The sequence below is a fragment of the Acinonyx jubatus genome, chromosome A2 (assembly GCF_027475565.1).
Source record: "Acinonyx jubatus isolate Ajub_Pintada_27869175 chromosome A2, VMU_Ajub_asm_v1.0, whole genome shotgun sequence".
NCBI classification, from domain to species: domain Eukaryota; kingdom Metazoa; phylum Chordata; class Mammalia; order Carnivora; family Felidae; genus Acinonyx; species Acinonyx jubatus.
Window position 1 is genome coordinate 111,745,260 of NC_069383.1, and position 25,848 is coordinate 111,771,107.

The 25,848-nt window shown below is 40.0% G+C and overlaps 1 protein-coding gene and 1 pseudogene across 5 annotated transcripts in view; one reads left to right on the forward strand and one right to left on the reverse strand.

Moving 5' to 3' along the window:
* The window catches only part of CA2H3orf20 (chromosome A2 C3orf20 homolog), a 97,700-nt gene that overhangs the window by 10,385 nt on the left and 61,467 nt on the right, over positions 1-25,848 (forward strand). For 3 of the 5 annotated variants that reach the window (XM_053218901.1, XM_053218900.1, XM_015076444.3), the window contains 4 exons: positions 592-732; positions 5,761-5,880; positions 13,002-13,143; positions 14,192-14,464. In XM_053218901.1, coding sequence (XP_053074876.1) covers positions 592-732; positions 5,761-5,880; positions 13,002-13,143; positions 14,192-14,464 — 676 coding nt within the window. The remainder of the gene's footprint in view (positions 1-591; positions 733-5,760; positions 5,881-13,001; positions 13,144-14,191; positions 14,465-25,848) is intronic. The other 2 variants (XM_053218902.1, XM_053218903.1) reach the window with 2 other exon arrangements.
* Positions 24,171-25,298, reverse strand: LOC106978786 (pyridoxal phosphate phosphatase PHOSPHO2-like; annotated as a pseudogene).

Below are 25,848 nucleotides of genomic sequence, written 5' to 3' on the forward strand. Positions count from 1 at the left end.
CTGTCCCACAACCCCCCTCAAGAGTCATCCTCTCCCCCCAAACTGTTCTTTACTTTTTTCTCCCATTCCCCCAGTATTGCTGAGCTCAGACTGGAAGGTAGGCTATGGAGAACAGTGTGAGGCCAGAGGCACTGAAGGGTGGAGTTTGTAGAAATGAAGGGTGGAGAGAGGCAGCACCCAGGAAGAGGGGGTGAATTGAGAGGGCTGATTGGTGTTTAGCAAGACCATCCATGGTAAGGGTGTAACCCCAAGATCAAGGAGGGAAGATAGAGCCATATCAGTAATTGAGCCTTCTAGATGCTTCTAGAACTTTCTAGATGTTATTTTAAATACTAATGGCACCAGGACCCTGGCCTGTGGGTAGGAAGAGAGAAGGGTAAGGGGGGTAGAGAGCAAAATGCCACCTGACAGGTCTTGGGAAATCGAGACCCTTCCATTAAGGAGACCCTTCTATTAAAAGACCCTCACTTGCTTACCCTAGGAATAGAGCTTCCCTCTACCCTTATTTCCTGGGCCATTTACAGAAGTCTTTTCCTGGAAGCATTAACCCTGTGCTGGGAGGAAAATGAGTTGCTTCAATGATTCCTTTAGTAGGTGCCAATCCTCTGGACATCACAAGACGCTTCGTGGAGGCCAGCCTGCTCCTCCACGTCAATGCCAAGGAGATGGCTCTTGACTACCTGATCAGCACAATTGGAAAAAGTAGCTATGGTGCCGGACAGACAGGGAAAGGTGGGTACCCAAGCTTCGGCCCTTAGAAGTTCGAATAGTGCTACTAAGAATGCAATAGAAAGGTCAAATCCCCAGTTTAAACATTTGACATCTGCAAGAGTTGAGGTGGATTCTCAAACAGAGAGATTCTGGAGCAACAGAGATTCTTAAATGCTGCAGGTGAGTATAGAAATTGGTGCAGTTCCCATGGAGAGCAGTTTGATGGTATCTGCAAGGTGGTCGATGCTCTAGCATGTGACAACTCGGCAACTTCTCTTCTAGGTCATTCCCTAGGGCTGTGCTTTTCAAACTGTCTGTGGTAAAGGACCAACTTGTAAAATTGCCAATCTCTATCTCTCGTGGACTGACGTTTTCAAAAATGTGATGTGACAGCAATGTAAAATTGACACAGAGGTTTCTAAATGTTTACTCTTAATTTTTGTGCTCATCTGGCCATGGGCTGGTGTGGATTCTCATCAGTCCACTAGCCACACTTGGCTAGTCACACTTGGCACACGTGTGCAAGAAGTTGTACCAGAATGTTTATTGCAGTACTGTTTGGAATGGCAAAAGAAAATAAAATTGAAAACAACATAAGTGTCCATCAATAGGAGGAAAACAATTGATAGTCTATTTAAACAATGGAACGTAGTGAGAAGTAAAAATCAAGCACTTATACAGCATAGGGACTGTAGTCAATAATACTATAGTGACAGATGTGTCAGATGTGACAGAGGCGACCACACTTACTGTGATGAGCAGTTTGTAATGTGCATAAATATTGAATCACAATATTGTACACCTGAAAGTAATATAATATTGTATGTCAACTATACTTCAATTAAAAAGAAAAAATAATACAAAATGAAATAAGCATTAAAATGCACATATCAGTACAGATAAAATCTCAAAACACAGTGTTAAGCAAATAAAAGAAAGCAAGTTTGAGAAGGATACATTTGGTATGATACTATTTAAACAAAATTTGAAAGAATACAAGCAATATTGCTTTGGGTACAGTATAAAAGCGTGGAGGGGAATGCTGGATGCTAAGTTGGAGGAAGTGAGCACTAGAGAGGGGTGGAGGGGAATAGGATCTGGGAGACACAGTGAATCAGTTGTATCTAATGTATCTCTTAAGCATGGTGGATATACAAGTACAACTGACCCTTGTGCTGACCCCCCAAGCAGTAAAAAATCCAGATGTAACTTTTGAGTCCCTCAAAACTTAACTACTAATAGCCTAATATAGATCAAAATTCTTACCGTTAACATAAACAGTTAACACATACTTTGTGTGTTATATGTATTATATACTGTGTTCTTACAATAAAATAAGGTAGCGAAAAGAAAATTTGTTAACAAAATCCTAAGGAAGATGGGGCGCCTGGGTGGCTCAGTCAGTTAAGCATCCAACTTCAACTCAGATCATGATTTCACGGCTTGTGAGTTCGAGCCCTGTGTTGGGCTCTGTGCTGACAGCTCAGAGCCTGGAGCCTGCTTCGTTTTCTGTGTCTCCCTCTCCCTCTCTCTTTGCCTCTCCCCTGCTCACGCTCTCTCTCTCTCTGTGTGTCTCTCAAAAATAAACATTAAAAAAATTTTTTTTAAATCCTAAGGAAGAGAAAATATATTTACAGGACTGTACTATAGTTATTGAAAGAAATTCACATATAAATGGACCCTCACAGTTCAAACCCATGTTGTTCAAAGGTCACCTGTATTCATTTTGGATGCCTGAAAGTCATCCTGCCTGTTAGGTTTCATAGGGAAGCGTAAAAAAAATTTAAATCTCATAACCATTGACCCTCACCTGTAAAATCCATCCCTCCCTGTAAAATATCATCTCTCCCCGTCCACTGGATGTTTGTCCATCTTGGACAAACCTTTCCTTGGAGGTCAGAGCTTAAACATCTGATAGTATACATGTACAGTACAAATAAATTGCATAATAAAATTGCCAGCCTTGCAGGAAAAATGTGGGATTTCATGGAGTCAGTGGAAGCGATGTTGGAAAGCTGCTCAGTCCCCATGCGAAGCCACTGACGATGGCACAGTGAGGCAAAACCAATCAGCTACTGGAGACAGGAAAATCATCTGGGGCAGCGACTCCTTGCAGAAAGGATGATTTGGGGGTCAGTTAAAAATAAAAACTGATAAAGCCCTTGGGTATTTTTGCAAAGAAAAACAGGAAGGTACTCATGTTTTATTGCTATCCTACAACCATTCAGGAAAAAAGAAAATCACCCCACCTCAAAAAGTAAAAAAAAAAAAATGACACAGTCATTTTTATTGCTTATGAGAATTAGCGTGTGCTTACAAAATCAACAAACTTTCGTTAAATACAAGGTGAAAGAAAGTTATTTTGATAAATTTTGGGGTTTTTTTCTAAGCCTCAATCCAAGTATGCTTTATTTTTTTCTTTTATTAAATTTTATGAAGTTTTTAATTTTAATTACAGTATATTTAACATACAGTGTTGTGTTAGTTTCAGGTGTACAATATAGTGAGTCAGCAATCCTATGCCTTGTTCAGAGCTCTTCTTCACCCCTCCCCCACCTATCTCCCCTCTGTAACCATCAGCATGTTCTCTGTACTTAAGAGTCTGTTTCTTTGTTTGTCTGTCTATCTCTCTTTTTTCCCTCTGCTTATTTGTCTTTTCATGTGTCTCTTGACCATCTAGTTGTCTTTGGAGAAATGTCTGGTCATGTTTTCTGCCCATTTTTTAATTGGATTATTTATTTTTTGGTTTTCAAGTTTGTTTTCATTTTCTAAAATAAAATTCCAATTGGACTCCCCCACCCCCACCTCCGCACTATTTACCATGACCTGGAGGTCTTTGTTTTAAGGGAATTTACTCTTTGCGCATGCTGCTCAGGATCAGCTATGCCATGAAAACACTGGCCCTCTAACTATGCTGTAACTATATACACAGATGGTTACCAGCATGCATGGAGTCCTGCACCTTGCATTCTGTGTGGAGCTTAGAGATCCATCTCATTTGTGGGGGACACTGCCTGCTGGTCTATTGCATGGGTAGGAAAGTCCCACCTGGCCCAGCGGCTCACCCTCAGACCTGCCCAAGATGCTCCCCTACCTGAATGTAGCGTTCCCTTACCTTGAAAAGGAAATGGTTGTCACCATTAGTATTCCACCCCATAAGGTGTTTGAGCATTCTTGCAGGGTCACAGACGTTCACCCGTGATTCAGTGGCTTCCTGCCTCCCTTCTGGGTTGTGGTTAATATGGTGGAAGAGAATTTGCAGAGAACTGAGCTGAACTCTGGAGAGGCTTTGATGATTTCTGCATCCTGCTACATTAGCAAGAGTGTTCCACCACACTCCCTAAGAAATCTCTCACTTGCTGGCATGTCTGTTCCAGATGCTCCCCTTTAAACAAGCCTAGAGCTTGGGGGAAAAAAAAAAAAACCTAACCAACAAAATATAAATGAAGGACTGATCTGTTCTTTTTGGAAAAGCATTAATCCTAGAAGGACTTGAATTAGCTCTTACAGGGCATTAAAAAGTAGATCCAAATGCTGTTGACGTATTTTACATGACTTTTGCTTTTCTGGACCATCTTACTGCATGAGGTAGACCAAAGCTGTAACTGGGTCTGGAGTAGTCTTCCCTTAAAGCTACAGCCAGAATATACCCCTTGCTTAAGGAAGCATTTCCTTAGTGATAAGCCTACTTCCTGCCTTTTCTCCTTTCCAGTACATACTAGTCTGCCTTGTCATGAAAGAAAACTGGACTGCTCCTTGATTTTCAGTTGTTGGCAATATTACTAAGTAAAACATATACAAAAAAGGAAAGCAAATAATCTTGCCATCTTTATTTACATAATTCCTATTTTTCATTTGTGTAATCTCCTTTTTGGTTTCTCTCTCTCTCTCTCTCTCTATATATATATATATATATATATTAATACTACAATTTTCCTGCCTCTCAGTTTCCTTAACTGAGAGACAAATGTTTGCCAACATAGCTATATATTTTAATAATTGTCGCTTTAATTCATTGTAGACTTTTAATGTTCAGGTTCTATGATTAACCAAATGCTTAGGTTTTTAGTTTCCTACTATTAGTATAATATGCATCACAATATGCAACTTCAGTTTCTATTGGTTAAGATTGATTAAGAGGGATTATTGGGGCAGAAAGTTTCAATATGTGTACAGCTCTTACCAAATACTATTTTCTAGATGGATTTTGCCTATACCAGCATGGTTGACTGGTTTTATCCCATCTTTACCAGCATTGGCTGTTGTCAGTCCATTTCTGCTAACTTAGAAGGTACTGAAAGTTATCCTGATCTTAACTTTTGTATCACTAGTGAAGGTTATTATTTGCACGTGTGCAGTCTCTGGTTATAGTCTTTATCTATTTAGGTCAGGTCTGCCATTTTCTTTCAGAATTTGAATGAACCATGATAAGTTGCTTAACATTTCCTAACAATTTCATGCCTAACCAGCGAAATGACCATATTTGGGTAAAGAATGAGTCAATGATTTGATGAAGTTTATGTAAGTATGATCACGATTTTCCGCCAGTGATGGGGGTGCTAAATTTTAATTCTCAAGTGGTCGGATATCAAATGATTCTATGTGAAACAGTGTGATTCTGCAAGAGCCTGATTTGTTGTTGAAGAAGCATCTGATTTCAGTGTCCTGGATAGAGAATAATTGGTCCAATGTTTATTCCCTCCACCTAGCGCCGCACTTATACCTGCATTTGCCCTCACAATAATACCATCACCTTCTGTGCTTGCTGCTCCCGGCTCCCTGTGCTGGTGTCATTACTCTCTTGAGGGATACTATAGTGGGGTGAGGGGTACTGTCAGAAAGGAATCTTAAAGATTCCCCTTAATTACTCTGAGCCTGCTCATGCATTAAAAAGTCTTTTTCTTCCAAGATGTGGTTGTTTTGTAGCAATCAGGGCACTTTAGAATATCTACTCTACCATACTGTCAGAACAAAAAATGTAATACTAAATTTTTGGTTACAAGAAAAATTGAAAAGTTGAAAAAAGAGTTCCTCCATCTTCCACTCCAGATTCCTCTGTGAGTACTCCAACCATGGGTGTGAACTCACCTTACCAGCTTGTCTACGAGTCATCTACTGGCTGTCTGAGCTTTTCCCTCTCAACTGGAAGGGAAGTCAAGAAAAAAACAGGTAACAGAGGATTCCAGCAAAGAGCTCTTAGCCCATCTTTGGGGGAGGGGGTGGGGGAGGGCATAAAGGATTCCCAGTGCAGTTTAATGAGATGCTTTGATTTAGTTTTCTGATAGGAAGGGTACATGGCTGTCCTGCCTGTTGGCAGAAGCTATTGACACAGATTCTTTCCCACAAAAGTTGACACATCTCAACCCAGTCACTCCACAGTGCAGTCTCATCATTTGATTGTTTTTACGTGCCCTCTGTTCCTGGTGATGTGGTTCCCTTCACACAGTACAACATCCCTATCAAACCTACATCTTCCATCCCCCTCAGTATCCCAAACTCACCCCTTCTACCAAGAGAGAGATCTATGTTGCTCCTACTCACACAGCCAGTGGGGGAACGAGTATCTGAAGAGACGTATTTGGATACCAGACCTAACAGCATGTCCCAAACTGGGCTGATTCATGCAGAAAGAAGAGAAAGACATAGAGGGACCTGCTATCCCACGGAGGAGGACACACAACAGAAAAAAAGGCTTAAGACAAAGAACAGGTGGCAGTAGACCAGATAGTATAGCAGCAACTATGCAGCCAGAACCTCAGAGAAATAAGTTGGGAGTGGAAATGGCAAGGCAAAGTCTCATGGAATTTCCAGTTACCTTCTCCCCAACCAGCTGTGATGGCAGATGGTGGAATGGGGTAGGCAGGGAGGACTGTACTTGCAAAGTAGGTGGTGGAAGGATCAGCAAAAGGTAGGAATGCTCAAAGATTGTCCAGTTGTCCAGTGTCCCACAGACACTGGAGGTAAGGCTGGAAGTTGAGAAGTTTGCATTTTATTTCTGACCCTGCCTCTTGCTGACTATGTGATTTGCCTTCCTCCAGGCCTCATTCTCCATATCAAGCTCCTCCTGTGTCTTCAGTTAGTGAACAAATGTTTAGTGAACAATTGCTAGTTATCATTCACTGTTCTAAATCCTGGGGGTATACATGAGGACTCTAAGACAAAGAACACCTTCCCAAATGGAACTGACATCTTCAGCTTCCTTGTTTGGAGTAGATCCAGCTGCCCCCTCTCGTTTCCCAAGCTCCTTTACCTCTGTTGATGTGCTTTCTGTCACTGTGGTTCAATAACCCACAGCATCATTTCCAGCATCCCAATTTATGTGCTCCTGGTTTTATTATATCCACTCCTGAGCTGGCCCTAAATCAACAGAATCCCTTTGAGAGAAGACAAAGTATCTTCAAGATAAACTGTGATTTCATGATTTTTCCTCCTAATGATCTTGCAGGTGATGCCTTCTGTTGGCCTCTTTGTCTGTCCGGCTGTTTTCCTCTGCTACCCCACCAAAATGTGATTTGTCATGATGTGCATCATTCTGACTAGATGTATTTTCGTGGTGTTGCATCTGTTATAGGTTCTTGATATGTTTAGAAATTAGTCTCATACATGCATGCCAGAATGGATAATTAACTTTCTCTAATAGTTTGTAAGTGACCATGTAGACCTGTTTTGCCCAGGAATGTCCCAGTTTATGCTTATTGTTCTGACATAACATTTAATGATGCCCGCTTTCACTCTAAAAACTTTCCCAGTTTGTATATGTTGTACAGTTATTCTGGTTTTAGGCCACTTTGAATTTTGGACCTCTGCTCTCTGTTCATGCACATGTGCTATCACACCTTACCAACTGCCCCCTTTGCAGTTCTAGGACCAAGCAGACTTGGAGTAGACAGGCTTCAGGAGTTGAGTCTACTCCCTGAGGGAACAGCAGCTATTTTTGGAAAGTAGCCCAACTTTACAGAAGGAGAACTGAGAGAAGTCTGTCAAAAAATGGTTCCTGGTTGGAGTGAGAAGATATCACCCTCAAGGATCCAAGGCAACTAGGGCCAAGCCAGACATGAATGGTCAGACTAGAAGATGTTTCAGGAGGTCATCCAGCTGCTAGCTGGGACTCAGGGCCAAGTCTCTGGTCTTGGGTGGCAGGAGGAGTGGCAAAAGGGACCAGAAACCACTCATAATGGCAGATACCAGAGATGGTATCCAAGTACCAGCCAGAAAGCCGAAGAGTTGGCTGACAGTGAAGAAGACTTAATTTTGAGGCACTCAGGACCCAGCTGGAGCCTGAGCAGTGGCCCTGGCTTGAAACTCATTTTCATTCTTGAAACCAGGATGAAGTTGAGCCTACATATATTAAGAGAGAGCATGTGGCTCCAGTTGGGTGGGCAGCAGAGGCTCAGAAACATGTGGACCTGAAATGATGCCTCTGGAATTTTAGTCATGGAGGACTATCTCCACAAGTTCATGTCACCAAATCCTTATACCAGCTGACACCTGCCACAGGGTTATAACTGTGAAAATAAGTGCAATAAGCACAAAACATTGCCACCCAGAGTTGAGCAGGCAGAAGAAAGAATAAGCAAATTTGAAGATAGAACAATTGAAATTATTAAATCTGAAGAACAGATTTTTAAAAAGTAAACAGAGCCTAAGGGACCTGTGGGACACCATCAAGGAGAATAACATACACATTGTGGAAGTCTCAGAAGGAGAAGAGGGAAAGGGATAGCAAGAATATTTGAGGAAATGAAAAGTCCCAAGTTTGATGAAAGACATGAGTATAAACACCAAAGAAGTTTGACAGACTCCAAGTAACATGAACTCAAAGAGACCCACACCAAGATACATTATAATCAAACTTTCAGAAGACAATGACAGTGAATCTGGAAGGCAGCAAGAGAAAAGCAAATCATTATATGCAAGGAATTCTCAATAAGATTATCAGCAGGTTTCTCATCAGAAACTTTGGGGGCCACAAGGTACCAAGGCTGTATATTCAGAGTGATAAAAGAAAAAAAAAAAACTGTCAACCAAAAATCCTATATTCAGCTAAACTGTCCTTCAAAAGTGAGGGAGATACTAAAACATTCCCAGATTGGCAAAACCCAAGGAAGTTCATGACACTAGACCTACCCTTCAAGAAAAGCTCAAGGGCGTCCTGCAAGGTGAAATGAAAGGTCACTAGGCACCTTGAAGCTGTATGGAGAAATAAGGATATCAATAAAAGAAAATACATGAGCAATTATAAAAGCTAGTATTATTGTAATTGGTTCATAACTGTACTTTTTGTTTTTTACATGATTCATTTATTTATCTTAATTTTTTAAGTGTTTTCCTTTTATTTTTGAGAGAGACAGAGACAGAGAGACAGAGCACAAGTAGGGGAGGAGCAGAGAGAGAGGGAGACACAGAATCTGAAGCAGGCTCCAGGCTCTGAGGTGTCAGCACAGAACTCGACGTGGGGCTCGAAGTCACAGATTGTGAGATCATGACCTAATCCAAAGTCGGATGCTAAACCAACTGAGCCCCCCAGGTGCCTCTGTTTTTCAAAAGGATTTAAAAGACTTATACATTTAAAGAAAAAATTATTAGTTTAAAAGCTAGTATTACTGTAACTTTGGTTAACTACAAATTTTGTTTTCTACATAATTCAAAATACTAATACATTTAAAAAAATCGTTAGTTTATGTTTTGGTGCATATACTAAATAAAGATGTAATCTTGTTGGGGCACCTGGGTGTCAGTCAGTTAAGTGTCTGACCAGCTCAGGTCATGGTCTCGTGGTTCGAGCCCTGTGTTGGGCTCTGTGCTGACAGCTCAGAGCCTGGAGCCTGCTTCAGATTCTGTGTCTCCCTTTCTGTCTCTTCCACTACCCTGTTCACACTTCTCTTTTCTCACCCTTTCTCTCTCTTAAAAATAAATACACATTTAAAAAATTATAAAGATATAATCTTGTAACAACTGAAAGAGGTGGGAATGAATCTGTTAAAGGAGAGTTTTTGTAAATTAAGCTGATAAAAATTCAAATTAGAGTGTTAGAACTTTGGGATGTTAAATGTAATCCCCACTGTTTCCCTCATTGTAACCACAAAGAAAATAGCTATACAATATACAAAAAAGCAAATGAGAAAGGAATTTAAATATCTTATCACACAATCAACACAAAACAGTATTGTAGGACCTGAGGGACCAAAGCCATAAGGCATTTAGTAAACAAAAAGTACAATGACAGAAATCCCTTGTCAGTAATTACTTTAAATATGAATGGATTAAACTCCCCAATCAAAAGACAGAGATTGGCAGAATGGATTAGAGCACATGATCCAATGATGTACTATCTATAAGAGATTCACTTGAGATCCAAGGACACAAACAGGTTGAAAGTAAAAGGATGGAGAAAAGATATTCTATGCAAATATTAACCAAAGAGAACAGGGGTAGCAATACTAGTATCAGACAAAATAGACTTTAAATCAAAAAAGATTACAAGAGGGGCACCTGGGTGGCTCAGTCGGTTGACCATCCGACTCTTGATTTTGGCTCAGGTCATGATCTCACAATTGTTGAGATCAAGCCCCATGTCGAGCTCTGTGCTAGGCGTGGAGCCTGCTTGAGATTCTCTCTCTCCCTCTCCCCTTCCCCTGCTTGAGCATGCATGTTCTTTCTCTCTCTGTCTCTCTCTCTCTCTCTCTCTCTCAAAAGTTTATAAGAGAAAAAGGACACTGGTATTAATAAAAGTTTCAATACAACAAGAAGATATAATAATTATAAATGTTTATGCACCTAATGACAGACCATAAAAATATCTGATGCAAAAAAATATATATAGCTGAAGCAAAAACTGACAGAATAAAGACAGTTCTACAATAGTGGTTGAAAATTTCAATACCCTACTCACCATAATGGAAAAACAACCAGGCAAAAGATAAGTAAGGAAAGAGAGGAAATAAACCAATTAGAGCACAAACAACAAAACAATACACATTCTTTTCAAGTGCACATGGGAGATTTTTCAGGATAGGCCATATGTTAGGCCACAGATTTTAAGTCTCAATCAATTAAAAAGGATATACAAAGTATCTTTTTGGACCACCGTGGGATGAAGTTAGAAATCAATAACAGAAGGAAAACTAGAAAAAAACCACAAAATTGTGGAAAGTAAATAACACATTCTTAAACAACCAACAGATTAAAGAAGAAATTGCAAGAGAAATTAGAAAACAGAGATGAATAAAAATTAGAATACAATATACCAAAACTTACAGGATGCAGCAGAAGTAGTACTAAGGGGGTAATTTACAGTTTTAAGTGCTTACATTAAAAGATAAGAAAGACATCAAATAACCTAACTTCACAAGTTAAGGACCTAGAAAAAGAAGAAGAAACTAAAACCAAAGCTAGACAAGGTAAAAAATACAGATTAGAACAGAGAAAATGAACAATCATACACCAACAAATTAGATAACTTGCATGGAATGGATAGATTCCTAGAAACACAAAACCTACCAAGACTCAGGAAGAAGTAGAAAAATGTTGATAGATCTATAAATACTATGGAGATTAAATCAGTAATCAAAAACCTACCAACAAAGAAAAACCCTAGACCTGATGGCTTCAGTGGTGAATTCTACCAAACATTTTAAAGAACTAATTACAATTATTCTTCATTCTCAAAGTTTAACAAAAAAATAAGAGGGAACACTTCTCAACTCCTTCTGTGAGGCCAGCATTACCCTGATACCAGAACCAGACTAGGACACTACAACAAAAGAAAACCACAGACAATGTCCTTTATGAACATTGATGCAAAAATCTTCCACAATATACTAGCAAATGGAATTCAATAGTACATTAGGGATTATACAACATGACACCAAGAAGGATTTATTCCTGGAATGCAAACATGGTTCAATAACAAAACTCAATCGCAGAGTGAAGGGGAAAAAAACCACATGATCATCTCAGTGCAGAAAAAGCATTTGACAATTCAACACCCTTTCATGATTAAAAAACACTCAACAAACTAGGAATAGAAGTAAACTACCTTCACGTGGTAAAAGTCATATGTGAAAAACATAGAACAAGCATCATATTCAGTGATGAAAGATGGAAAGCTCTTCTTCTAAGATCAGGAACAAGGAAAAGGTACCCAAGTTCACCCCTTATATTCAACTTAGAACTGGAAGTTCTAGCCAAAGCAAGATTGAGAAGAAAAGGAATAAAAGACGTTCAAATTGGAAACATACAATTTGGAAACATATCCAAATATGTATGTTTCCATGTATCATGGAAACATACACATGATATATATATATATATATATATATATATATATATATATATATATATATATATCCATCCATGTTCCTAGCAACATTATTCTCAATAGCTAAAACATGGAAGCAACCCAAGTGTCCATCAATGGATGAGTGGATAAAATGTGGTCTATACATACACATCGGAATATTGCTCAGCCTTTAAAAGGGAGGAAATTCTGACACATGCTATAATGTGGAAGAAGCTTGAGGACATTACGCTAAGTGAAATAAGCTAATCACAAAAAGATAAGTACTATATGGCTCTACCTATATGAGGTATTTAGAATAGTCAGACTCAGACAAACAGAAAGTAAGGTGATGGTTACTAGAGGCTGGGGGGAGTGGAGAATGGGGAGTTGTTACTATTTAATGGGTAAGAGCTTTAATTTACAAAACGAGAAAGAGTTATAGAGGTAGATGATAGTGATTGTTGCACAGCAGTGTGAATGTATTTAATATCACTGAACTGTACATGTAAAAATGGTTAGGATGGTAAATTTTTGTTACATGTATTTTACCACAATATGTAAAAAAAAAAAAAAAAAAAAAAAATGCAGTCTTAGTCTGTCAATACACACTGCCCTCTGCAGAAGGCCCAAGATTAGCCAGCGTCGGAGAAGTGTTGCAGCCAATTGAGTTGGAACTGAGATTTTCTGTCTTTAATCAGAAGTGTCAAAAGGGAATCACTTCAGCATGCATGGCAGCCCCAGGCCCAGGCTGTCCTGGGGAAACATAGCTGGGTACGCCACTCTGCACGTACCTGTTCCTAATACATTCTTAGTTGACTCACAGAGCAGTGTCTCTGTGTTATAGTGACATGCCAGGGATTCCCATCCCCGGGAAGCATGAATGATGCCCCCCGATTATTTTAAGTATCAGGAGAAGTTGCTATCCTCTGCCTGCCACCTCACCCCCATGTGAACATGACGTCTTAAGAAACCATCCTCTAGAACCCCTCTCTAACTTCTTCCTCTCCAGCCACAGGCAGATCAAAAAACTTCGAAGACATAAGCATGTCACCCCTCCAACGAGGACTCGGAAACTCTGCCTCTAACAGTATGGAGTTCAGCGACCCCTGCCCTGAGGCCCGAGAGAAGCTGCAGGAGATGTGTCGCCTTATGTGAGCGCCTGGGTGGTTGGGGGCAGACGCAAGCATTGGGTATGGCCGCCAGCTACCTGTGTGCATGACGGGGAATTCACGGAAGTGTCTGAGCAGGGCCAGGAAGTGCCAGCTGCCCAGTGCCCCCAACGACAGTGACCAGTGATGGGGTGATGGCCATCCCTCATATGCATTCATGTCCCTACGCTCTCACCACTCACAGTCCTTTTCAGCCCTCACTATAACCTGATGAGGAAGAAGGGGTATGCCCATTTTGCGGATGAGGAAACCAGTAGCCAGAGCAAGCCAATAAGCTATTGCCGGAGGTCCCACAATTTGGTGGACCTGACACCAGGTCATTGATCTTAGCCTCCTCACCTTTTGCAGGGCTCCTTACACTTTTTAGGCTTTGTGCCTTGAATGTTTATTTCTTAACACAATTTGTCAGATGTTTTCCTACAACAGCAGCAGCAGCAGCAGCAGCAAAAATCCTCTCAGAGCAAACAAAAAACATTGACCTGGGTGATTAATGATATCTATGATTTGGGGTCCCACAAGTCCTAGTAAGTTAGTCTACATTTCTCCAAAGGCTCAGACCATGGGCCATAAAGGATTTAAAACCTAGCCCCATCTAAGGCATATGTCTTGGGCTCCCATGGGCCATCATTGCAGCTACAGAACATGGGAGGAGGGAAGCTACCCAGTTTGCCCTTTACTGTAACATTCTGGATGGAAGCTCTTTCTTTGTAACCTCAGGAGTGGGGAGTGAGCAGAGTCCCCAGACCCTGCCCTCCAGACTCCCCTTCTGTACTCAGTCCCACTCCATGGGTCCTCATCCCATTGCTTACAGTGGAAATCAGGCAAGGAATGGTTTCAGAGGGGTACCAGGGCCTTCCCAGTTCTTCCTAAGTACTGCCTTTAGGATGAGGGGGAGTGGGGTGGGCACAGGTACTTTGGGGACAGAGAAATGGGATAAGAGTCTTGGGAGCTGGGCAGGGGCTATAGAGAGAGTGTTCCTGGTGAGTAAAAGCCAAGTGGCTAGAAGATATGTTGGTCTCCTTCCCTGCAGAGAAGCTGAAAGGGCCTCGTGGAAAGGGAGGAATTTCTCCTACCCCATGATCTTTCGCAACTACAGGGCAAAGATGCCCTCTCATCTAATGTCAGCCCCGAAAGGGGACGTTCAGACCCCTCACCCTCCAGGTGCTCAGACTTCCACTCCCACCCCTCACCAGCCTCCTGCCCACCAACAGCCTCACTTCAGCCAACATTCTCAGGAGTCTAAGACATCCAAGAAGGTCATCAAGTTGCATTACACCTTCTGTGATGGGTCCTCCTTCGTGTAGTATCCTTTTATTTGCTGCTGCCCCTTCTCCCCAACAACTCAGCCCCAGAAAATTTCTGGGTTTGAACAGGGCTGATTATTTACTTTGGCTTTTCACCTGACCAGAGAAGCCTGGTCACAGGTTCTTCAGGACATTAAGCATCTGTCCAGGTCAGAGAAGGCTCTCTTTGGAGGATGTCTGGGTGGGAAACAGTGCATCAAGAAGTCACCTTGGAGGGGCGCCTGGGTGGCTCCGTGAGTTGAGCATCTGGCTGTTGATTTTGACTCAGGTCATGATCTCATGTTTGTGAGATTGAGCCTTGTGTTGGGCTCTGCACTAACAGAGTGGAGCCTGCTTGGGATTCTCTATCTGCCTCTCTCTTTGTCTCTCAAAAATAAATGAATAAACTTAGAAAAGAAGAAGTCACCTTGCAGCCCCGGTCCTGTCATTCACTCCCCAGTAGGCAGTGGGGCTGGACCAGATGCCCAACTCATTTGGCAGCAAGGCTGTGAAGCCAGAGAGGGCAAAGCACTTATTCCAGGTTCTGCACTCTGAGTTGGATGATACGTCAAAGAGAGGAGACGCTAAGCCAGACATTCTTGTCCCTTCTTTGTAGGAACAGATGGTGTGACTCAATTTAATGTCACAAAAGGAATTTGGTGGCAAAGCCAGGCCCGGGTTCAGGGCCACTTCACCTCCATTTAGGGCCCTCTTTCTGGCACCATTTTTATGCCTTCTAGGATTGTTTCCTCCAGCAGAGAGTAGGAGATGGGGGATGGAAGGGAGCCTCATTTAATAATAAAACCTCTAGGTACTTAGTGGCCCATACCTTTGGAGGAGAGGGAGCTCTCTGAACTCTCAGGCTGCCCAGCAGCAGTCCCCCCTCACTTCCTTTGGCCTCCTCTCCGACTGAACTGGGAATTCAGAATTTAAGCACCCTGTCAAAGGAGTCCTATTGTTTCTCTGACTGTAAATGAATCCATTCATCACACTCTGCTCAGCCTTGCTTCCAGTGAGCCTTGTCATACTGTACATGGCAAACTCCTTCCAGGGTAGATGCTGCTTGCTGTGGGTCAAGGGCTCTCCTTTCCCCCTTTCCTATTCTTCCACTGCCTTGAGTAGGATCGTCTTCCTGAGCCCCTGGAAAAGCTATGTCTGTGAATTCTGTTGCTATCAGCAGGACCAGAGTAGGTGGGCTAGAGCACAGTCTGTTCTCTTCCCTGTTCCAGAATGCTGAGGTCCCCCTGGGTGAGACCACCCCAAACCTGCAGGCCATGCTGCTGGCATGCTTGACTCATATGCCAGAAATAACCACATCCTGGCCATCAACGCATTTCCTCTTTGGGAGTCCCAAGAGCCTGGGTTCTAGGCCCAGTTCTTCTTGGTGACCCTGCACAGGTCACTTCATCTCTCTGGGCCTCACTTCCCTTCATTTGAAGCTGAGGAAGTTGGACCCAGTGATCTTGATAGAGAAATTCTGTGTTACTGCGTTCAAATGGCCAAAGCACCCATGCAGCTGTTGGATCCCTTGGAAGTAGAGAAAATGTTTGGAAGACATTTTCTGGGCTCAACGATTAATTCTGGTCCCATGGAGATTGCTGGACAAAGCTCTCAGGTAGAAATGGTTCATCTGCCCTTGGTATGCCAAAGAGCTCCCAGCCCTGATTGGTTTGCTCTTTGTCAACACCAGACCCCAGAAACCATCCCAGTATTCTTTTCATTTGGGTTTCATTCATTCCACTGTCAGCACCTCCTGGATGTCTTGGCTCAGCTGCCCATTCTCCCCTCAAACTTCCCTCAAAACCTTTTTTCATATGCACAGACAGATCATCACATTAGAAACAAACCCTAACCACAGTGCACAGTGCTGTGCTCAGCCCTGTGCCCTTAAGGGTTGGTGGAGCGCTCAGAACCACTCTGTGTTTTTTTTAAATATGGTAAAATATACATAACATAAAATTTATCGTTTTAACCATTTTAAAGTGTATCACTCAACGGCATTAAGTACATTCACAATGCTGTGCAGTCATCACCACTATCTAGTTTCAGGGTGTTTTCATCACCCTGAAAGCAAATCCCATGTGTCTGTTAAGCAGTCGCTCCCCATTTCCCCTCCCCTGTAGATCCTGGGGACCACTAATCTGCTTTTTGCCTCTATGCATTTGCCTGTTTCAGATACTTCATATAAATAGGATCATGCAATATGTGGCCTTTTGTATCTGGCTTCTTTCACTCACATTAATGTTTTCAAGGTTCATCCACATTTTAATATATATCACTGCCTCTTTTTTAATTGACATTTACATAGCATAAAATAAAATATTTTAATATATACAATTTAGTGGCATTTAGTGCATTTATAGCGTTGTGCTACCATCACTGCTATCAAGTTCCACAACCATTTCATCACCCCAAAAGAAAACCCTATACCCATTAAGCAGTTTTCTGTTACTTTCTGTTTTCCCCTACCCTAGCCCTGGCAACCACCAATCTGTTTTCTATTTCTTTTGATTTGCCTATTCTGGTCACCTCATGTAAATGGAATCCTACCACATGTGACCTTTTGTGTCTGGCCTCCTTCACTTAGCATAATGTTTTCAAGGTTCATACATATTGCAGCATGTCTCAGAATTTCTGTTATTTATATTATAACGTGTGTGTGTGTATAAAATTTTGTTATATGGATATTCCACTTTTTTCTAATTCATTCATTTGTTTATGGACATTAGACTTTCCCCACCATTTGGCTATGAACATTCTTATAGAAGTTTTTGCACACCTGTTTTCAATTCTTGTGGGTCTATACCTAGGAGTAGAATTCCTGGGTTATACGGTAATTCTATGTTTAACTTACTGAGGAACCTCCAAAAAGTTTTCCACAGTGACTGTGCTATTTTATATCCCCACCCACATGTATGAGGGTTCCAGGTTCTCTACATTCTTGACTACACTTGATACATTTCAATTTTTAAATTCCAGCTATTCTAGTGGATGTAAAGTCATATCTCATTGTGGTTTTGAATAGAATTTTTCTAATAACTAACAATTTCAAGTATATTCATATACCTTCTTTGTGTATCTTCTTGTAAAAATGTGTATTCAAGTCTTTTGCACATTTTTTTATTGTCATTTACTTGCTGAGTTGTAAGTGTTCCTTTATATATTGTAGATACTAGATCCTTATCAGACATATGATTTGCAAATTTTTTTTCCTATACTGTGGGAAGTTTTTTCACTCTTGCTCACCCTCTTTGGTATGTGGAAGTTTTTAATTTTTATGAAGTCCAGTTTTTCTTTTTTTTATTCCTTGTGCTTTGGGTTTCATATTTAAGAAACCATTCTCATGCCTGTGTTGTCTTCTAAGAGTTTCATACTTATAGCTCTTACATTTAGGTCTTTGATCCATTTTGAGTTGATTTTTGCATATGGTGCATATGGTGATAGAAGGCTCCAACTCCATTCTTTCACATGTGATTCCCAGTTCCACCTCTATTTCTTGAGTAAACTATTCTTTCACCATTGAATGTTCTTGGCACCCTTGCTGAAGATCATTAACCATAGATGTATGAGTTTATTTTTGTAGTCTTAATTCTATTCCATTGATCTGTATGTCTTATTGTGCTCGTGCCACAGTGTTTTGATTATTGTAGCTTTATAGTAATGTGTTGAAATCAGGAAGTTTGAGTCCTTCAACTTTGTTCTTTTTTCAATATTTTTTTGGTTATGTGGGGTCCAGTGCAAGTCCATATGAATTTTAAAATAAGTTTTTCCATTTTTTGCAAAAAAGATTGATGAAATTTTGATATGGATTGAATTGAATCTGTGGTTTACTGTGGGGCATATTGCCATGAATAAGATGAAGTCTTCCAATTCATAAATACTAGCCACAAATGATATGAAATGCTGTATGAACAACTATAACAATAAAAAGGAAATGAACAAAAGGAAATGATGCCATTTACAATAGTGTCAAAAAGAGTATTTTGATAAGGATTGCACTGAATATGTGTATTGCTTTGGGTAGTATTGATATTTTAACAATATTTGTTCTTCCAATCCATGTGCATGGAATGTTTTTCCAGTTCTTTGTGTCTTTTTTAGTTTCTTTCATAAGCTTTCTATAGTTTTCACTATACAAATCTTTTACCTCTTTGATTAGGTTTATTCCTACGTATTTTATGGTTTTTGGTGCAGTTGTAAGTGAGATTGACTCCTTGATTACTCTTTCTGCTGCTCCATTATTGGTGTATAGAAATCAACCAACTCCTGTACATTTATTTTATATCCTGTGACTTTGCTGAATTCATATATCAGTTCTAGCAGTTTTTTGTGGAGTCTTTTGGGTTTTCCATTTAGAGTATCTTGTCACTGCAAAGAGTAAAGGTTTGACTTCTTCTTTGCCAATTTGTATGCCTTTTATTTCTTTTTGTTGTCTAATTGCCGAGGCTAGGACTTCCAGTACCCTGTTGAATAACAGGGGTGAGAGTGGACCTCCCTGTCATGTTCCTGACCTTAGGGAGGAAGCTCTGTTTTTCCCCATTGAGAATGATATTAGCTGTGGGTCTGTCATATGTAGCCTTTATGATGTTGAGATTTGTTCCCTCTATCCCCACATTCTTGAGGGTTTTTATCAAGAAAGGATGCTATATTTTGTCACATGCTTTTTCTGCATCTATTGAGAGGATCATGTGGTACTTATCTTTTCTTTTATTAATGTGGTGTATCACGTTGACTGCTTTGTGAATATTGAACCAGCCCTGCAGCCTGGGAAAATACCACTTGATGATGGTGAATAATTCTTTTAATGTACTGTGAATTCAATTTGTTAGTATCTTGTTGAGGATTTTAATATCCAATTTCATCAGGGATATTGGCTTGTAATTCTACTTTTTAGTGGGGTCTTTGTCTGGATTTAGAATCAAGGTAATGCTGTCTTCAGAGAATGAGTCTGGAAGCTTCCTTCCATTTCTATTTTTTAGAACACTTTTAGGAGAATAGGCATCAATCCTTCTTCAACTGTTTGGTATAATTCCCCTGGGAAGCTATCTGGCCCAGGACTCTTGTTTGTTGGAAGGTTTTGGATAACTGATTCAATTTCTTTGCTGATTATGGGCCTCTTCAAATGTTCTGTTCCTTCCTGTTTCAGTTTTGGTAGTGTGTGAGTTTCTAGGAGTTTGTCCATTTCTTCCAAATTGTCCAGTTTGTTGGCATATAATTTTTCATAGTATTCCCTTAAATTTTTTTGTATTTCTGTGGTGTTGGTTGTGATCTCTCCTCTTTAATTCGTGATTTTATCTATTTAAGTTCTCTCTCTTTTCTTTTTGATAAGTCTGGCTAGATTTCCTTCAAAAAAAAAAAAAACCAGCCTTTAATTTCATTGATCTGTTCTACTGGGGTTTTGGTTTCTACATCTTATTTCTGCTCTAATCTTATTGCTTCCTTTCTTCTGCCAGCTTTAGGCTTTATTTGCTGCTCCTTTTCTAGCTCCTTTAGGTGTAAGGTTAGGATGTGTGTATTTGGGACCTTTCTTGCTTCTTGTGATAGGCCTGAATTGCAATGTATTTTCCTCTTAGGACTGCCTTTGCTGCATCCCAAAGGGTTTGGACTGTCATGTTTTCATTTTCATTTGCTTGCATGTACTTTTTAAAAGTGCTTCTTTAATTTCCTGGTTAACCCATTCATTTCTTTTATGTTTTTAAGATTTTTTTTTTTTTAGCATTTATTCATTTTTTGAGAGGCAGAGAGACAGTATGAGTGGGGAAAGGACAGAGAGAGAGGAAGACACAGAATCCGAAGCAGGCTCCAGCCTCTGAGCTGTCAGCACAGAGCCTGACGTGAGGCTCGAACTCATGAACAGTGAAATCATGACCTGAGCCGAAGTTGGACGCATAACTGACTGAGCCACCCAGGTGCCCCCCCATTCATTTCTTTAGTAGGATTTTATTTAACCTCAATGTTTGAGGGCTTTCCAAATTTTTTCTTGTGGTTGATTTCAAGTGTCATAGTGTTGTGATATGAAAATATGCATGGTATGATCCTGATCTTTTTGTACTTGTTGAGGGCTGATTTGTGACTCAGTATGTAATCTTTTCTGGAGAATGTTCCATGTGCAGTCGAGAAGAATGTGCATTCTGTTGCTTTAGGATGAAATGTTCGGAATATATCTTTTAAGTTCATCTTGTCCAGTGTGTCATTCATAGCCATTGTTTCCCTGCTGATTTTCTGCTTAGATGATCTGTCCATTGTGGTAAGTGGGGTATTAAAGTCTCCTACTATTATGGCATTATTATCAATGAGTTTATGTTTGTGATTAATTGATTTATATGTTTGAGTCTTGCAAGTTGGGGGCCTAAATATTTACAATTGTTATATTTTCTTGATGGATAGACCCCTTAATTATGATATAATGCACTTATTCATCTCTTGTTACAGTCTTTGTTTTAAAATCTAGTTTGTTGGGGCGCCTGGGTGGCGCAGTCAGTTAAGCGTCCGACTTCAACCAGGTCACGATCTCGCGGTCCGTGAGTTCGAGCCCCGCGTCGGGCTCTGGGCTGATGGCTCAGAGCCTGGAGCCTGTTTCCGATTCTGTGTCCCCCTCTCTCTCTGCCCCTCCCCCGTTCATGCTCTGTCTCTCTCTGTCCCAAAAATAAATAAACGTTGAAAAAAAAAATTAAAATCTAGTTTGTTGAAGTATGGCTACTCCAGCTTTCTTTTGATGTCCATTAGCATGATAGATGGTTCTCCATCCCCTCACTTTCAATCTGCAGGTGTCCTTAGATCTTAAATGAGTCTCTTGTAGGCAGCATATAGATGAATCTTGTTTTTTATCCGTTTTGATGCCCTATGTCATTTTATTGGAGCATTTAGTCTATTTACATTCAGAGTAATTGTTGAGAGATATGAATCTAGTGCCATTGTGTTACCTATAGAGTTGGTGTTTCTGGCGATGTCCTCTGGCCCTTGGTAGTCTTTGTTGCTTTGGTCTTCTTTTTTTCTCCACTCAGAGTCTTCCCCCTTAAAATTTCTTGCAGGAGTGGTTTAGTGGTCACAAACTCCTTTAGTTTTTGTTTGTTTGGGAAACTCAAGCCAACATTCTTCACAGAGCTAGAATAAACAATTCTAAAATTTGTATGGAACCAGAAAAGACCCTTTATAGCCAAAGTATTGTTGAAAAAGCAAACTAAAGCTGAAGGCATATAACTCCAGGCATCAAGCTATATTACAAAGCTGTAATCATCAAGACAGTATGGTTCTGGGTTCTCTAACCCAGAAATGGACCTACAAATATATGGCCAACTAATATTTGACAAAACAGGAAAGAATATCCAATGGAAAAAAGACAGTGTCTTCAGCAAATGGTGCTGGAAAAACTGGACAGCGACATGCAGAAGAATGAACCTGGACCATTTTCTTACACCATACACAAAAATAAATTCAACATATATGAAAGACCTAAATGTGAGATAGGAAACCATCAAAATCCTAGAGGAGAAAACAGGCAGCAACCTCTTTGACCTTGGCCATAGCAACTTTTTACTAGACATATTTCCAGAGGCAAGGGAATTAAAAGCAAAAATAAACTATTGGGACCTCATCAAGATAAAAAGCTTCTGCACAGCAAAGGAAACAATTAACAAAATTAAAAGTCAATGGAAATAATGGGAGAAGATATTTGCAAATGACATATCAGATAAAGGGTTAGTATCCAAAATCTATAAACAACTTATCAAGCTCAAAAAGCCAAAAAGTCCAGTGAAGAAATGGGCAGAAGATATGAATAGACACTTTTCCAAAGAAGACATCCAGATGGCTAACAGACACATGAAAAGGTACTCAGTGTCACTCATCATCAGGGAAATACAAATCAAAACCACAGTGAGATACCACCTCACATCTGTCAGAATGGCTAACATTAACAACTCAGGCAACAACAGATATTGGCAAAGATACAGAGAAAAAGGAACCCTTTTGCACTGCTGTTGGGAATGCAAATTGGTACAGCCACTCTGGAAAACCTAGTGGAGTTTCCTCAAAAAATTAAAAATAGAACTACCCTACAACCTAGCAATTGCACTACTAGGAATTTATCCAAAGGATGTAAAAATGCTGATTTGAGGGGGTACATGCATCCCACTGTTTATAGCAGCACTGCCAACAATAGCCAAATTATGGACAGAACCCAAATGTCCTTTGGCTGATGAATGGATAAGGAAGATGTGGCATGTATGTGTGTGTATGTATGTGTGTGTATGTATGTGTATGTATATATACACATGTATGTGTATATACATGCACATACATACATACACAATGTATTATTACCCAGTGATCAAAAAGAATGGAATATTGCCATTTGCAACAAGGTGGGTGGAACTAGAGTGTATTATGCTAAGCTAAATAAGTCAGAGACAAATATCATATTTCACTCGTGGAATTTAAGAAACAAAACAGATGAAAATAGGGAAGGGAAGGCAAACTGTAAGAGACTCTTAAATACATTGAACAAACTGAGGGCTGCTGGAGGGGATATGGGTGGGGGGATGGGCTAAATGGGTGACAAGCATTAAGGAGGACACTTTTTGGAATGAGCATGGGGTGTTATCTGTAAGTGATGAATAATTGGGGTCTACTTCTGAAACCAATACTACACTGTATATTAATTAACTTTAAATAAATTAAATTTTAAAAAGAAGATATTTTGGAATAAATTTAACCAAGGAAGTGTCAGACTTGTACACTAAAAACTACAAAATACTGTTAAGATAAATTAAAGAAGAATGAGATAAATGGAAAGACAACCCATGTTCATGAGGGGTAACTGATTTCTGGGTGTTGATCTTTTATCCTGCAACTTCCCTTTGCATGTTTCTAGGAATTTTTTTTCCAAGTAGGCTATCTAACCTGTAGATGTAAAATGGTTCATATACTTCTCTTATATGTCTCCACTTTCATTTCTGATTTTAGAAATTTGAATTTTCCTTTTTTTTTTTTTTTGGCAGTCTAGTACAGTTTTCTCAATTTTGTCGATCTTTTCAAAGAACCAACTTTTGGTTTTGTTGGTTCTTTCTGTTGCTTTTCTGTTCTCTATTTTGTTTCTGTTTCTGCTAATCTTTATTATTTCTTCCCTTCTGCTAGCTTTAACTTTAATTTGCTCTTCTTTTTCTAGTATCTAAAGTGGTAATTATGGTTATTTATTTGAGATCTTTCTTCTCTCCCTTTTTTAAAAAGCTTATTTATTTCTTTTGAGAGATAGAGAGTGAGCAGGGGAGGGGCAAAGAGAGAGGGAGAGAGTGTGAATCCCAAGCAGGTTTCACACTGTCACCGCAGAGCTGGATGTGGGTCTCGAACTCACGAACCATAAGATAATGATGTGAGCTGAAATCAAGAGTGGACGCTTAACCAACTGAGCCACCCAGGCGCCCCTCTTCTTTCAGTGTGGGTATTTACAGCTATAAATTTCTCCTTGACCGCTGTTCTCACTTTATCCCATAAGTTTTTCATTGTTGTTGGTATATTATTCCTTTATTAGAAACTGTGGTGACACCTGGGTGGTTCACCTGGTTGAGCATCCAATTCTTGATTTTGACTCCGGTTGTGATCCCAGAGTCATGGGATTGAGCCCTGCATCAGGCTCTACACTGTGGAGCCTGCTTGGGTTTTTCTCTCTCTCCCTTTGCCCCTCTCACCCACTCATGGACTCTCTCTAAAATAAAAAAAATAAATAAATTGTTAATGAGAAATTATTTCAACACCTGAAGACCAAACTACAACAGAATATTCCATAGGTTCAAGATTTTAAGACATTCTGGAAAGAGTTTTCTGTAAAGTATATCCTTTCTGTGGCATGGCATCATCATTCTTTAAAAAAGTTACTGGAAAGGCATCATTTTCACCATCACCTACATAAACCATTCATGTATAATTCACTCCCTCTTGTAACCGTTTGTCTACCAAAACTACATTTTGCAAATATTTTTTTTGGAACCTATTGCAAGAATGAGCATGATAATTTTCACAGAGAGATGACGATTGCTATCAAAAGATGCTGGATTTATAAACATATTGTCTGACACATCATGAAACTGGTAGCTTCTAAAACCCCATCCATGAAGACTGAATTTGAATCTGAAATAATGATACAGCCAAATTTATCCTTTTTATAAGGTAAAGTTCACCAAGGCATTGATGTCACTGCTCTTTTCATCTTTTCTTATACCTTCATCTCCCAAATACTTAAAGACTCTGCCCATAAATTCTGTCCAAAATCCTTTTTCATAAGAATCTTGTAGTTCCATAGGAAACTTTTTCTCTGGAGCACACTGTACAATCCATGCATCGCTATTGTCATCTGTGATTATATTGTCAAAGTCAAAAACGAGCAAAGTTTCATGGTTCCAAAAGCAAATTTGGGTCACCAGTATTACTGTGTTCCTGTGTGGATGATTCTTTGAGCACTACGAATTAAACTGACTTAGTATTTCTAAGACAATTTTACTTCAGAATAGAGCTTACATTAAGCAGTCATGACAATCTTCAGTTTTAAACACCAGCCAGATTCTGACCAACATTACTCCTATTCTATATGCAGGGAAGAATGTCTTGTTTTGGAGCAAAGAAACAGAGACTTCATAACTCCAGCATTATTACAGTGGAACATCTGACAGAAAACCTATCAGGTCACCTTGAATGTAGGAGTAGGCACCTAGTTGGGGGTCATTCCCTGTGAGGTGCATGTTGGAGAACAGGAGCAGCAGGCTCGGCTGGGTCCCCAGGGCTTCTCACTGACCTGGGCCAGGTGTTGGCAGCATTCCTGGCCTCTGTGCCATTCCCATGGACTCTGTCCTCCAACCTCATTCCCGTGTCTTATCCTGTAAGTTTTGATGTGTTGTATTTTTGTTTTCACACATCTTTCTAATTTTCCTTGTGATTTCTTCTCTATCCATTGGTTGTTTAAAATGTGTATTGTTTAATTTGCACCTGAGAAATTTCCAAATATCCTTCTGCCATTGATTTCTAGTTTCATTCTGTTGTCCGAGAAGATACTTTCTAAGGTTCCAGTCTTTTAAAATTTATTGAGACTTGTTTTGTGTCCTAACATATTGTCTCTATCAGAGAATGGTCCTATGCACTTGAGAAGAATGTGCATTCTGCTGCTGTTGGGTGGAGTGTTCTGTTAGGTCTAGTTAGTTTATAGTGTTGTTCAAATTCTGTTTTCTTTATTGACCTTCTGTGTAAGGTAGTGAGGTAGTGAAGTCTCCAACTTTTAACTTTTTAAGTCTCCAACTTAAAACTTTTTCTATTTTTAATCCTGTAAATTTTTGCTTTATATATTTTGGGGCTCTGTTGTTAGGTGTATATATGTCTATAATTGTATCTTCTCTAGGTATTGACCCTTTTCTCAATA